General features: G+C 48.8%; 2 protein-coding genes across 5 annotated transcripts; one reads left to right on the top strand and one right to left on the bottom strand.

Moving 5' to 3' along the window:
- Positions 1-33: 33 nt before the first annotated feature.
- Positions 34-3,317, bottom strand: LOC125502057 (ras-associated and pleckstrin homology domains-containing protein 1-like). Its single transcript, XM_048659591.1, has 2 exons — positions 758-3,317; positions 34-675 (listed from the first exon to the last, which is right to left on the bottom strand). The coding sequence occupies exons 1-2, from the start codon at positions 2,300-2,302 to the stop codon at positions 34-36; spliced, it is 2,187 nt and encodes a 728-aa protein (XP_048515548.1). The 5' UTR covers positions 2,303-3,317.
- Positions 3,318-3,565: 248 nt separating this feature from the next.
- LOC105688183 lies at positions 3,566-13,992 on the top strand. Of its 4 annotated transcripts, none has more exons than XM_012404290.4 (11): positions 3,566-3,867; positions 4,006-4,137; positions 4,581-4,890; positions 9,497-9,558; positions 10,499-10,695; positions 10,781-11,127; positions 11,186-11,674; positions 11,764-11,991; positions 12,066-12,409; positions 12,494-12,699; positions 12,761-13,992. In XM_012404290.4, the coding sequence occupies exons 3-11, from the start codon at positions 4,801-4,803 to the stop codon at positions 13,759-13,761; spliced, it is 2,964 nt and encodes a 987-aa protein (XP_012259713.2). In that variant the 5' UTR covers positions 3,566-3,867; positions 4,006-4,137; positions 4,581-4,800; the 3' UTR covers positions 13,762-13,992. The 4 variants fall into 4 exon arrangements, with proteins under 4 accessions (XP_012259713.2, XP_012259714.2, XP_048515622.1 ...); XM_012404291.4 differs by having other exon boundaries at positions 3,566-3,902; XM_048659665.1 differs by having other exon boundaries at positions 3,566-4,137.
- The last annotated feature ends 1,323 nt before the right edge of the window (positions 13,993-15,315 follow it).

The raw sequence follows: 15,315 nt of genomic DNA, 5'->3' as shown, positions 1-15,315 counted from the left end.
CCTAATGCCTAAATCACGTCGATGTCAGCGAGTTCAAGCCTCGTTGTGCACTTGTTCGTCGATCGGGACCGCATCGATGTCCTTGAATTTATCGCCCTCCGCCGCTTGTCCCTCCGGCAAAATCTTTTCCTTCGATCCTTGAACTTTCGCTACTTCCGGGACGTCGCGAATCGGGGCTTTCGATTCGCCACCTTCCCGCAAACCGCTATTTTCCGAATCCAAATTCGTTTGCGGTACAGCGTCCACTGTCTTTGCGGAATCCTCTCCCTTTTTGGCGGCGGAGGAAGCCAAAGAAACCGCCAACGACGAAGAGGAGGACGGTCCTAGAGGATTTACGACGGAACTTGCGGATGACGCGGCGAAAGAATTCGATATACCGTTTACGCTTGATGTGGAACTGGCCGAGGATACGCTCGAAGAACTCGAGGACACGAGACCCGGTTTTACCGGAAAAGCTGGTAGTTGAGGGTTTGTTGGCATTATCGCAGGACTGTAATTCTGCGGTGGTGTATTGATAACGACGGTTGGACGACCAGGATTTGGTTCCTTGTCTATTATCACGACGGGGGGTGGAGATTGAGTAGTGGGCCTGTTGAAGATGTTCCAATTTCCGAGGAGGCCGGTCAACGGATTTTCCGTGGGTCTCTGAAGAACGTAAGTCGGATCCTTGATGACCTGCGTTTGAAAAAATGAACAATTAATCCCCCGAAAATGAAAAGGTAAAGAAGAACTAGTTGTTCTGTCGCGATTGTCATACCTCCGGTTCCTTCGTGGTGTTCAATATTATCGGTCGATTTGGTTTCTGGAAAATGTCGAGGAGTCCCTGAGTCACCGGTTGTTCGACAACGTAAACGGGTCGTTCAACGACTATGGGATTCTCGTCAGGTCTCTCGATCACGAGAGGTCGGTTAGTGGGTTGATTGAAGATGTTCCCTATGCCGCCTAGGAGGGTCGGTCGCGTGGGGTTCGTGGCATCTTCGAGGGCCGTGGGTCGGCTGGGCGACGAGAAGATACCGCCAAAAATTCCCGGTTTCTCGGTCGGCGGCCCCGCGCTGGGGGGCGGACTCTGGTTGTTCGGAATTCCCAAGATACCCAGGAGACCCGGAGGCCTGGAAATTTCGTTTTCCGGTCTCTGCAAAATTTCCTGCAACGAGGGTATCCCCGGAAGTGGCGAGAAAACCGGCAGCGCCGACAGATTCACCAAACCGATGAGTGGATTCCCGGCAAGCGGATTGAACCAATTGTTCCCGTTCGGTGCCAGAAATGCGTTGATACCGGCCAAAATTCCGGGCGACGAGGTCGGCTGCACGACTATCACCGGCTTTATTTCCGGTTCTCCGTTACTCTGCACTACCGTCGGTTTGTTCAGGTAATCGCCGATACTCTGGATCACAGCCTGACCCGGCAACTGCAGCGGAGTCAAGTTACCGATTGAATTGCTAATGTTGAGCGTCACCTGGCTCGAGACATTGGGAAGAGAAGGAAGCGGCAGGATAGAAGGCAGGGAGGAAAGGGAGGGAAATCCAGGAAGAGGAATGAGGGGTTTCGAAGGCGCGGGGATAGAAGGAAGAGGGTTCGGGGGCAACGGGAGAGGCAGCACAGGTTTCGAAGGTAGGGGAATCGGGGCGATCGGTATCGTTGTAGAGCCACCCAGTTCGGAGCAGAGGGGAATACCGATATCGGGAAGACAGGTATGAGCAACGAGATTCGCCATTACTGGGGAGTCGACGATCTTCACGTCATAATTAGGATCTCTGTAGGTGGCCCTCCCCATCTGCGGAGCCACTCTCAGATACCTTCCACCTCTCGCGCTTTGCGAAGCCGGATTCTCGAGGGTTGATTCACCCATGTCTTCCAGTTTCACGTATCTCACCACTTTCGGCGAATAGAGTTTCGGTGCCGATCTCTTCGTCAGGTGAGGCGGATCGATTTCGATTGATTCCAAGCTGAGGTCGTCCAGATCGCTGTCGTGCTTCGACCAGAAAGTTTTCAGATCTTCCTTGACCGGCGACTGCGATTTGATGTCGATCAAATCGATGATCTGTTCCGGTTCGTAGCCGACATTCTCCTCTTCGGTTTGCACGGGTCGTTGATGGTCCGCGAAACCTACGAGGCAAGGTAGGACCCCCGGAGCTGCGGTTATGCACACGGGTTGACGCCATCGTATGATTTCGACGGATTGGCGTTCCTCGGGTTTCGCGAAACGCGGATAACCGAAACCAAAAATGTCCCTGATGTTGATGGTCAGGCCGCAGGTGGCGAGAGACAAGAGAAAAATGTTCAAGAGCAAGAATTTAGCCATCGCTGGCGTTCGATCGTTTCAATTTTGTCCGGGTTTCACGATCACTTCCGAAAGGGACCTTGGTTTCGAGTCGAACTAATTCTGGGACGATCGGTTTCAACGTCTTATATATGTACCCCGGTAGTGCAGGTTGGGCCTTTCACCACCCCGCAACGGTAAATCTAAGGGTAGACCAGACGGCGGGGCCAAAGTGCGTCACCTTCGTAATACCCCGACCAATTAACACCAATTAGTTGCCCAATTAGTTTCAGGTGATTTTGATGCCGACACATGACGCGTCGTGAATACGAATATTTCGGAGCTGCGGGTAATTACCAACGAATAACAATGGTAACAGACGCCGCTTCGCCACTCGGTTTATTTCGATTCGTTTAATTTTCCAAAAAAAAAAAAAAACCGACGTTTTCCCTCAGGAAGAAATTTCCTCGCCGATACCAATAACGACGATACCGTCGGAAAGCTAATCCATGGCTTATAAACCTGTAATAATACCTCTGCGTGCGGGACCATTACGTGGCTAACAAATTCGATTGATTATACTCCAACGAAAAGCTCGACGGCAACGCGATATTAACAAAGAATTTGTTACGGTTACAGGGATACGCGTGTCACATCGTGTTTCCACGATGCCGATAAAAGAGCCGAGGAAAGATAAAGAAGGTGGAGCAGGTAGAGGGAGTCTTCGATCTCCGGGGAATGCGTATGTACGTTGTTGATACGCTTCAGTCTACCGCATCGGTATCTCTCCAAGCCACCTACCTACGTATCGCATTCGAAGGTATGTAGGTAGGTAACACACGTCCAGCACATCACGTGCATGCACGCGACTCCATCTCCTCCCGTGTGCGTCAAACGGAATGGAACGTACACGCCGCGCGAGAATCGGGGTCAGGTGTGCCTCCGAAGTGGCCTGCTCCGGTCACTTTAGGTACCGCCACATCTCGCAGTCACTCGTACGTTGACCCGAAACCTTCGCGGATGACAAAATCGACGTCCACCTGCGTCAGAGAGCGACGAACGAAAAATCGACGAACTAGAGAACCGGCCGCAGAAATGATCCGAACGTTCGACATCGCTCGGTAGAAAATCGTCGCTGGTCCAGCGCGAGTGTCGGAAGACCTCAGCGAATCGTTGGGAGATCGTTAAACTATAAGGGGGGACCCAGGGACTAGCCGGAGGCGATCGCTCGGCGGTACCAACGAGAGTCTCGTTTTTCGATCGGGTCCGGGATAGTCCCGGCGTTCGATCTGCCGCGACCGGTCCATACGACCGGCGGCAGCAGCAACAGCATCATCATCGTCGGGTTCAACCTGCGCCTGCGCCCGGGCTAGTGCCACTCCTCCTCGGCGATTGCGAGCGTGTCGCCCGTACGGTTGTTGCTGCCGCTGTTGAATAAAATAATAAAGAAAAAAAAAAAATACAACAATTCTTTCACGAGGAACTTGAGCACAACAGAAGATTCAGTAACACCGCGGACTAGGTACGGAGCGGAGCGACGAGCGAAACTCGCTACAGAGGAGTAACGGCTCGACTTGTTGCAATTAAGACCAGGTGCTCGGTGATCGGTGCGTCTTGACCCAGTCGGCTCAGCGTAGTAGTCGTAATCTAACGCGCGTTCGATCGAACCGCATTTTTTATCGAATCGGCGAACGGTGTTGCGACGGGCGGTATGGAATCCTAAGTCGTGTCTTTGTGCATTTTAGTGACTGCGCGGGAGCTACGTTTGGTCGAGCGAATCCGCATCCTCTTTCGACCGGAACTTTGCAGCATCGACGCGGGGCAGGACCTCCTCCTCGTGACCTTTGGGGCATCGCGAGAGTCGCACTGCAAACAAAGTGAGGATAGACAGAGATAGAGAGAGAGAGGAAAACGAGATAAAGAGGACCGAGGGAAAGAGAAAGAGATAGGGATTGGAAGGGGCGAGTATAAGCCGCGGGGATGGGATGGGACGGTACGGGACGATGGGGATGGGGAGGGAATTTTCTCTCGCATTCCGGGCGCTGTGGCTCGCTTCATTCGGAGGCAGATAAATCAAAGTGAGATTCCCCGCGCGTTGCCTTACGGCGAATACCGTCAAAAAACTACTTAATTGACGGCCTCTCGGGCTACGTGTCCTTAAATTCCTACGAACAACGATTAAACGGACCCGAATTCAATTTCCAATTTTCAAACTTCCCGGTGTCAGTTTTCGCTTATTCTTCGAGCGAAAATCTTCATTCGGTTCCCTTCCCGCGAACGGAACCGCGACAGAAAAGTAACGAACGTCGAATTTTTTTAGACGCAAAGTTCGATCGGCAAAGTGCAGCGATTCCCATTCCATATCCACGCTATTTCCGCAGCCGGTTGAGGCAGGTCGTCGCTGAGATGGGCCGCGTCTTCGCGGTTCCCCAAGTGCTTCTGGGCCACTGATTCCTCGATATTCGGGATTCCTGAACGGTTTCACGATCACCGAGATTTCGGAAACGCCGAAGGATCGAGAAGCTGTGAAAAAAAAAAAAATGGGCCAGGCGTGGTGCAAGGAGAGGACCACAAAGGCCCAAGACTCCAAGTCACCGTTGGACAGAGTCTTCGTCAGATGTGCTCATCAGGTGAGTTCGATCAGCGCGCGGTCTCTTTCGAGCATGAGGTACGCTGTTGTGATTAAATTCTTCAGCTGTACACGGCGCGCTCAATATGCTCGTATAAATGCATCGGGCTTTTGCGACTCGTTACAACGCGATAACTTTCATCTGCAACCGACTGCCACGATTTCCGTAGAGAAATCTCAAACGAGACGCTAAGTTCGCAAGACCTAGATACCGGACAGAAGGTCATTTCACACTTATTATTGCTCGTGATTCGCTAAGTTTTTTTTTTTTTTTTCCTTTCAATTACTTTTTTTTTATCAAATCGAGACGCCTTTGTTGAAATATTTTTTTCCCTCTACCGAATTCGTGGATCGAAGAGTTCGCTGGACGATATTCGAAAATAGTTTTTCGGGATCGGTACGCCTACGGGCCGCGCCTTCGGCGTTCCTCTTTATGGTTCAAACGGAGCAGAGGTGTCAGCGATTGTGTAACGACTGCAGGCGATTTTTTTTTTTTTTCTTTTTTTCAATTTTTTTTTCATTTTTAATGAGAGTATACGGAACTCGTACACATTAGATATCGGCGGTAAATGACAAGCGATAACATTATTTATTGACTTGAAAATTAGAGATTGGAGGATCATCGCGTCGGAGGTGCAGCTTTGTGCTGTTTAAGTTCAAGCGGCTGTTACCGCGTGCCGTTTAGCGGAGACACGATAAGAGCGTTTCACGATTCTAAAACGCTAAATGGGAAGCAAATGAGAAATCACTCAGCACCTCGCGAACCGTTCAAGGTTCTCCCATTGCCGCGCACGTGTTGCGCAAGATGTTTAAAAGAACCGAGCGATCCTCGTGACTCGTTGTACGTCGGAGTGAGAACCGTTCGCAAAAAGATTTCCGAACAAGAAGAACGGTTTTCGTTCAAACAATCGCGAGCGAATCGCGCGAACGAACGCGACGAGATGTTCGAAACGATGATTTTACGTAACGCGCGACGCGAGGAGATGAACGTAATAACGCCCGTGTTGTTACTCATAGTTGAATGAAACGGCGAACGAAAATTTGGCGGCAAACCCCGCTCGTCGATTTATCGCCGCAGCGAGAAATAGGGTAGAAAGTAAAAGAAATATCTGAAAAGTTGAAAAGCGGGGCAGAAAAAAAAAGCCTCCGGGTTAACCGAAATACCGACGCACGCCGATAACAACGAGTGATTATCGTTGTCGTAGAACGTTTCCCCTGCATTATATACATAAATTCGTGCGGACTACATACCTTCGTACTGTACATACAATCCGTGTAATAAAAATACGAGGTAACACGCCTATAGCCCGACGCCACGCGTGTGCCGTGATATAAAATATAAATATCAAGCGAGATAAGGTGGTTGGCAAAGACCGGAACGAGCACAGGTTTTTTTTTTGGCAACGTATGGCTTTGCACTTGTCGTGTACGGGTATACCGTAACTACCGAGTAGAGTTACAATCTTATCCCGTTTACCGATTCGGTTAATTCTCCGATTGGTAGGGATTTGATTTTTTTATCCCGTTCGCGCACGTGTAGGTAACAGGTGTGTTGCGTACCGAATCATGTGGGTTTTACATTTTTTCGAGATACACGCGACCTTGGAAATTTTCTACAAAAGGGACCTCGACGCGGTCGAAGATCGGCACGGGCGGAATACTTAGGGAACTACCCCGTACGGCACGACTCTCGACTCCGTTATACTTTCGGCGAATCTACTGTCTCGGAAATCCATTAACCCCTGACTAATGACTTTTGCTAATTGCTGTTTCCACGAAGCTCGTTCGAAAGCCAAGAGTCTGATCCCGATCTCAGAACTATTATAAACCGCCAAATGACCGTAGCACCTGTCGGTGAACGAAAAAATTTTTCGAGTTATTCGAGGTATTTCCAAAATCAAATGGCAAAATTTTACGGCCCGTCGTTAGCTATCCCGTAATTTTTGCTACGACCTTTTTTTTTTTCCCCCTTCGTTTTTCAAACACCGCGACGCAAATGTCCCGTTAGAGAACCGATCGTCGCCGAAGTTCGACCCGTTCAATTCGAACGCCGTATGAAATTATTATTTTTTTTTTTTTCATATCCTTCGACGAACGTGCCCGCGGATATTCGACACGTACCCAAATGGATTTGGGCCGGGCTACAGATGCATCAACGGATTACGGAGCACTCGAGTCGCCGTTTCCCCGTAATTTATCCTACAAACAACTCGTGCGCACGCGAACGTACTTTTGCTAAACGGTTTTACCTGCCCCAAATTCATTCGTTTTAATTCGTTGTAATTATATTGAAATAAAACAGATTTCCAACTGGAGTTTCTTTTGTAATTGCTGGATTTTTTTTTTTTTTTCTTTTCATTCATACACCGAACGCGGGGACGTTCGCGACGTGTGTAAAAGCGTCGCCGGAAACACGCCGCTTTCTACAAGCTTCGAAACGGTCTGTCCTAGAAGACACGTGAACGCCGACGAGGCTCGGCTAGATTTGGTTCGCGTGTTCAGCAGCAGCAGCAGCTGCATTGCAACGTATGACCTCCTTATCGCTCGGCCGTATACCTACGTAACCGGCAAAGTATAATTTCTGTGTCTCCGAAGTTGAGGGGAACTCTGAAAACTGACCCCCCCGGGGTTTCGGTTATCTTATTTTACTTTTTCCCCGCCACTTATACATACATACATATATATATATATATCGCCGAAGAACTCCCGCGGCGCGAGAAATCCTCCGGAGCGAAGAGGGGCCCCCCCGCGATACGGCCGCGCCGGACGTCGGTGCAACTTGGCCGGGAGAATGTTTCGAATACGGAAAATCCCTGAACCGGAGATCACCTTAGCTGCATACAAATTTTTCACCTACCTTGACACGTGTACGAGTATTGCGTTAAAAAAGTTTCCGCAAAAATATAAAACGTTTCACTCGGTGCGCCGTTGGAAGGACGCGCGACTGATGCGAAACTCGAGATGCGCGACGGTGACGTAAACCAATTGCGGTTCTCGCCGATATTCTGCCGCGTGAACTTTTAACGAACGTGTTCTCGTTTCGTAAATTTTTTTGAAAAGCATTTTTCGAATTCGCCGTACCGATCTTTCGAGCGAGTCATTCGTTCGTTCGATCGGGTTACCCGGTGATTGTATTATTCGCGTCGGGATAAATAGTGCGCCGCGTTGATCATTCAACCGAAAAGAAACTGACCTTCGTATCGCGTCATCGTGATATTTCAACGTCGATATTTTTAGCTCTATCTGAAGAAAAATCGGCGGATTGCGAGAATCCGTTTTTAACGAATTCTTTTCATCATGCAAATTTGCGCAATAATCGTACAGTTGAATTCTACCAATTAAGCGATTTCTAATCTCGTTTATTTCTATTTTATTTCTATTTTCCTCTCTCTCTCTCTCTCTCTTTCTCTCTCTCTCTTTCTCGTTCTCTCCGCACACCATCGCATCCCGTTGGGAACGAGGATGAGCCGGAATGACAAAAAATTACAATGAATAAGAGGCGTAATTACGTAACTACCGTATCGTGCAACGGGCTTGGTGTGCCCACATGCATATCATTGTCACGTAACGAGTTAGCGTTCGGTTTCCCTCGGTAGCCAGAGTTGTTAGCGATACGAAAATTCGTTTTGCATACCTCTGACAAAAAAGAAAAAAATAATTACATTTGCGAAATAATAACTCGTCAAACGAAAAAACCCCGAAAAGATTTTCTGCTATTTATTTTTTTCCTCTACGCGGAATGATTTATAGATTCTCCATCCTCCTTTTTTTTTCTTTTTCTTTCTTTTATTATTTCTTTGACGACGATTACCATACGGGATGACGTAATGCCGACTAAGCTATAAAGTATTCCCGTGAGCTGCAGGTAGATAAGAATGTGTACGAGACAGAGGGGCGATGACGAGGACGGTTCGCTACGCGGTGGTATTCTCTCATCCATCCATCTTCCGATGCATTTGTGAAAAAATTTTTACATTCCACGCGTGATTTGCGCGTCGTTTATTTACGCCGAGAGCCAACAGCTACCGCCTCATACAGTGGATTGAAGAAACGGCAAACCTCTGCAGATTGCAATTGACGCTTTGATGTTCCGTGTGAGCTCTAATGTTGATGAATAGATTCAGGAAACGCGTCACGGTCACTCCTTCAATCCGCGAACTGACCGTTACCCGTCGAATGGGATGAGCCGTAAGCTCGCCGCTCGCATCTCCTCGCACTTCCTTTTTCTTTTTTTTAAAGAAGCGATTAGACCGGCAGCTCCCGTTCCGATGCGTTTCACGATCGGTGCAACCTCAGTTACGCGTTAATTCTGAACTAGCATTCGTCGTCGGTTTTACTCGACAACTCTCTGTAACGGACAATGGAAAACGATCGAGCCTACGCTCTAAACTTTAACTCCGTCATTACCGCGCAACGTTATATTACTCCCCGCGACCGGTAAAACGACTTTTCTGCTATTTTTTTTTTCTTTTTTTTTTCTTTTTTACAGCGACCATAACGCTCTATTTGCATGTCGTTACAACGTCGCTGCACTTTATGTGCCTCGTCTCTCATCTGGTTACAAATTTAATTATCTTAAATTTCCTTCTTTTTTTTTTGTTCCCCAGATATACCCGACTCTGAAACAGGATGGTTCAGTTTTGGGTGGCGCTACACAACGAGTAACGAGGTGAGTGATTTTCGCCAATTACCAGGCAACCTTTGACCTCGGTAGATTTTCAAATTCTGCATAAATTTCCCACGTACATATACACCGTTGGGACGCTCATATTTTCATGCACCTGCAATTAGGGATTCTTCGAATTCCTCCTCGAGACGCTCATCGCTACACCTTCGCGCTCGGAGACGAGAGCTGTCGCACCGCTCGCGTTTAATGGATTCGAATTTCTTATTGCGGTCGCCGAACGAAACCGCAACGGCGACAACGTTATTACACTTCCGTATGACTCCGAATTGTAATATTTCCTCCCGTCGCTATCGGAATCTCCGAGGCTCGAAAGCTTCGCGTTCCGTTCTCCTTCGTCCTCTTGGTCACTTACGTCGTGGAATCGTTGGAGAATATAACGATTCGTGTGCATCGGGTATTCCGCGATTACGTGGGTAGGGAATATCAGAAAGTATCACGGCATCGGATTCCGTGTAGGACAACTCGATATATCTCTCTCTTTTTCGCTTTCCGTACTCCGTCGCGAGTATTTCTCTTACTCCCTCTACTATTTTCTCCACCGCGCGATCTTGACTCGGCCTTAAATGGTAGCGACGGCGTCGATCTCACCTCTAACCATAGGTGGGTACCCTTCGGTATATTCAACTTGAACGAAGTGAGTCAATCCGAGCTGCGCCGTACGGATCGCGATGGAAAAAAAAAAAATCCTTCGAAATCGACGACAGTCGCGAGGAAACGATCGAATCTCCCGTGGGGACCCAAGTTTGGCCGGACTTGCGTGGGCTTCGGTGTACCGCTTCCGCAAAAAAAAAAAATTCCAGCGTTCCCACGCGTAGCTTCTACCGATTGTCTCATTTTTTTGAATTCCGAGTTGTCTTTTTTCGCGAATTTTGAAACGGGAAAAATTCCACCACTGTTCAACGCGTTGCGATGCATTTTTCAGTTCGGAAATCGGTTACGCCGGTTCACCGCCGAGGGAAGTTCTCGCTCGCGGTCAGAGCGTCGATTCCATCGACAGGCCTTTTCATCCCAGCGAATGGGTCGACGTCAACTTGGAAGTTCCGAGCGTACCGAGTTCTGCAATATCGAATCGCACCGCTGACACGAACGTCTATTCCTCGACGACGTTTCCTTCCTCAGGTGAAGACAATATCCATGTTTTTTTTTTTTTTGCGGCTACGACGAAACGCTCGCCTCGAATATTGAGTTATCTCATTTTCCGCAGACAACGGACGGTTGACCTCGGCTCTGAATTTGAAGAATAATATCACGCCGATACCGCCTCCGAGACGACGCCGAAAGAATCGGGGACGTCCGCTGCCCCCGAAACCCTACGAGATTATCGAGACCCACGGTAACGGAACCCCGGCGAAATCGTCGAAGAAAATTGAGCCGCTTTACTCTTCGGTAAAGTCGCCGAGAAGTAAAGAAAACAAATCGGGGGATAGAAATTCCGAGGGTAAAACTCCGGCCGTTGAAAATGACGCTGACAAAAAGGAGGATAGCGACGAAAAAGAGGGGGGGAAAAATGACGGCGAGGGTAACGAGGAGGGAGAAAATAACGGGAACAAGGTAATTAATATCGTTGAGTATAATTCGTGAATAAATTATGAGCGTAATTAAAAATCAGGTAAACGTCGCAAATGGAAGGATTCTGCCTACTATTGACGTCACGGAGAGTGAAGAACCCGAGAAGTGTTTTAATCAGAAGAGCAACAAGAACGGGGACGAAAGCGAGAGCGGGACGACCGATAAGAAGGACGAGGATTACGAGAAGTTTTCCAAGAGCCGGGAGATTCTGAGTTCCTCAACTCCGAACGGGCCGTCGAAGGTAAATTCCGAGTCGCAACCCGCCCCACGCAAGGACCTCGGGGAGTCGGTGAACAGGACGGTAATGGAAGAGGACGATCTTCTCAATATCGTATACCACAGGCCCAAGAATTACAGCACCGTGAGTCTGCCGAATTACGACGAACTCGAAGTGGTTAAAAAAGAGGTACAAAGGGCAGCGGACGAAGCGGACTCCGAACTAGTCACCCCTAAAAAACCGGACCGCGCCAGGCACGTCAGTACCAATTCCCTGCCCATCGCCGAGGAGCTTTTTTCCTCCCTTCCTCAGGTGAAATAATTTTTCTCATTTGAATTTCAACTGGTTGAGATTAAAAAAAAAATACATACGTATTTATTTGCGACCCTTCCGTTCCCCAGGGAGTGACCGATCGTTTGGAAAAGTACATGACGAGGTGTCGGAGTTTCGGAAGTTTGCAGTCGCACGAGATTCTGGATAAAATCAAGTCGCAAGTTGAGGAGAACGCGAGTTCGGACGAGGACGACCATTGGGGCGGACTGGACGATTGGGACCTGGGGGTAGTTGATTGCGAACCAAGCGACGGTCGGTCTCCCTTGGAACCGAATTCTCGATTAAGGGAGAGAAAGGTGAACGATCTTTTTGTCCGCCCGCGAATTTGTTCAATCTAATTTAATTACTCGAAACTTTTTATCGTACGCAGGAAGCAAATTCGGCGCCGATATTCAAGATAGGTGAAAGTGACGTGGTGACGACCAGGAAGGGCGAGTCGAGGACGGAGGTGGTAGTTTCCCCGGGGAAAAACGCGGACCTGTCCGCGGGCGAGAATGAAGCTGGAAAAAAAGATGCCGACGCGGCAGCGAAGGATGAGAAAAAACCGTTGAACTTATCCATTCCTAGGAACGCCTCCTTCGAGGCACCGAAGTCACCGAATTCACTGAAATCCGCCCTGAAAGCTGAGGCCAAAAGGAAAATTTCTATGCCCGTCAAACTCGCGTCGGAAAAACCCAGCCATCCGCTCGAGGACTGGTTCTCCGGTCAGGAAAGGTACGCGGTGAACGGGTCGTCAGTTTTCCCAAAAATATCCCCCGCCCCCCCGTAATTTTTTGAGTTCACGATGATTTTTATCAGGTCCGTGAGATTCTTCGACGTTCCCAAAGTCGAGGAGGAGTACGCGAACACTCCCGGTCACAGACCTTCCAAACCGCCGTTGGAAAAGAAAGCGGAAGCCGAATACGACGATCGAAGCTACCCCTTCAACTCCACGTCCACGGCGCCCCTGAACATCGACACTTTTTTCGGGGCTGACGAAGACTTCGGCGGAGCCCCCATCACGAGTAAGATAATTTTCGCCGTTACGTGGACGCTCTTCTTTACTCGAGATAATTTATTTTTCAGATTCCAACGAGTCGCGAACTCCGAAAAGCCTGACGCGTTCTCTGTCCAACGAAAGCGAGCCGTTCGACGGCTACGAATCCAAAGAGTTAACTCTTGGTGTTGGAATTAATTCCCAGAGCGCTCGACTGACGAGAACGATATCGGACGAATCCATTCCACCGGACATGGCCGGGGACGATTCCTCCAGCGAAAGAAACAGCCTGAATTCCAAAAACGGTGCGGATACCGCGAAGGGATCGAGGGAGTCGAAGACACCGCCGCCCAGTCCGGAACCCAAAATACGCGCGGAAATTTTCGGTACGGAAAATTTAGCCGGAGCGAGACCGACGAGTTTGAAAATTCAGAGGGACTTCGACGACGCCGGAAGTAACGTCAGTTCCATGACTCCGAGTTTGACCGAACTCGAAGCCGCGCTGTCCGACATGCTGGAAAGGGACGATCAGGAGGAACAACGATCCGTCGACGATCACGTCGATGATTCCAAGGATTCGAATCTCACGCATTCGGAGTCCGCGATATTTTCCACCCCCGAGGATAAGCCGATCGAGCCGAAAATTCTGCAAAAATCTCCCGAAGAATTAATAGCGCCGGGAAACAACGGGAACGTCTTCGTTCGTCGTAGAAAAGAGAACGCGAAGATCAGCTTGGGGCAGATTTTGGACAGTTCCAGCGGAACTCCTGGCTCGAATAAATCCGAATCTTTCGGTGTTGAAATCGTGAAAAGCGTGGGGAAAAACCCCTTCGAAGACGACGATTACGAGATCGGTGAATCGCTGCCGCGAACCGCGACCCGCGGCGTGAATCCATTCGACGACGAACCGCCGGAGAAACCGAGTCGTCTTCACAAGACGTCGGATAACGTCGACGTCCCTACGCCACCGCAGCGAAAAAATAAACACGGTGCCACGAGTCCGACGAGCAAAAGCGGCACACCCGACCTCAACGATAGCGAATTTCCCATCGGGGACGCGTCGCCGCATCCGAATGACAGATTGATTTGAGGGTTTGTTGAAATTTGCAAAAATATTTCCAGGCGACGATACGAATTTTAACGACTAAACTTCGTAGACTAATATCTCGAGGGGTTGTAATATTATTGTAACATAGTGTATGTATATCGTTAGATGAACGGGAGGATAAGGAAGACGACGTACGTGCGAGGTGCTTTGATACTGTAAAACAGAGGAACATATGCCAACGTTGATGTAATAAAAAATGTAATATATTGCCAACTAAGGTAACCATCTGTCAATTTTTAACACTCTCAACGTACGCGGCGTGGAATATTTGTCGAGTGAATAAATGAGTGGTATTTTTTTTTTCTTTCTCCTACCAATTTTGTCGGGCACACTCGATAAATATTCCACGAACTTTTGTCGATATCTTATTCATCGTCGTTTACCCTTCTCGTCCGGCCTGATTTTATTTTTCCTTTTTTTTTTCTTTCTTTCTTCTCCTTCGTCGAAAACCAGGTCTTCGGACGCGCGTCGCGTGGAACAGAGATCGTTCGACGTCCACGTCAAGGATTTACCTGATTCGAAAAAGCGGGACAAAAAAAAAATCGAGGGTGGCATCGGGTTACCCATTATTTTTTTTTAATTATCTCCTCTGTCGAGAGTTTCGTCATTATACGCTCTGTAGCGGACCCTCATGGTGTCCTTAATCACTTTAGGCCCCTTGTTACCCGCTCTCCCGTTAACTGCATTCGGATTTGCAAAGTATAAAGGACCGAGAGAGTAAGAAAGAAGGGAGGGAGGGAGGGGCGGCGGCGGCGGCAGCAAAAGCTCACCGGAAATGCCCCAGTAATGACTAATTTTACGCCGAAGCTGAAAACACCACGTAGAGCTCAGCTCGTAATTTTGTAACGCGGGTATTTTTCGCATCCCCCCATTTTTTACTCCGGTTTCTTTTTGCCGTCACATCGCGTCTTCGGGGGCGGCGTCGAACCTCGGCGATTCGCCGACGACGAAACGAAAAAAAGCACACGGACCCGGGGTGGGTTATTATTACCTCGAAACAAGGGCGGGAAATTTTCACCTGACGCTGCCCGAGTGCCATAACTTATCCCCCCCCCCTTGATTCCCACCCCTCTCCCACAACTTTGCTCCTCAAAACGTACCGGCGTATTTTAAGATAATTAGCTTTCCTCTGACGAACGGTTTCCTATCATTCACTCGTCTCTTCCCCACTTTTACGCTACCGAAATTTTTTTCCTCCTTTTTTCTCGCTTCTCAACGCGAGAACCGAAGATGAATAAAAGGCGCGCAGGTGGGATGAAAATATATGTACGTCAGTTATAACCGATTTCGAGGTGATATTTTTTACCAAAAAAAAACCCCCTCGAACTTTTTTCCTTCTCATCAACCGACTGTCCAACTTGAATTCGCGGTGGTGGGAGGGGGGTAAAAACGATCCGTCCATCGCGCGTAGGACAGGAGGAAAGTTAAATATTTTGGAAAAGTGAAAACAGAAATCCGCGCGCATACCTTACCGCACGACTAATCTCTCGGTCTTCTCATCCCAATTTCAAGCTCGGAGCCAGATAAGAAAACTAC

The sequence above is a fragment of the Athalia rosae genome, chromosome 8 (genome assembly GCF_917208135.1).
Source record: "Athalia rosae chromosome 8, iyAthRosa1.1, whole genome shotgun sequence".
NCBI classification, from domain to species: Eukaryota; Metazoa; Arthropoda; class Insecta; order Hymenoptera; family Athaliidae; genus Athalia; species Athalia rosae.
The sequence above is the reverse complement of the archived record's forward strand: the minus strand, read 5'-3'. Positions and strand labels throughout refer to the sequence as shown.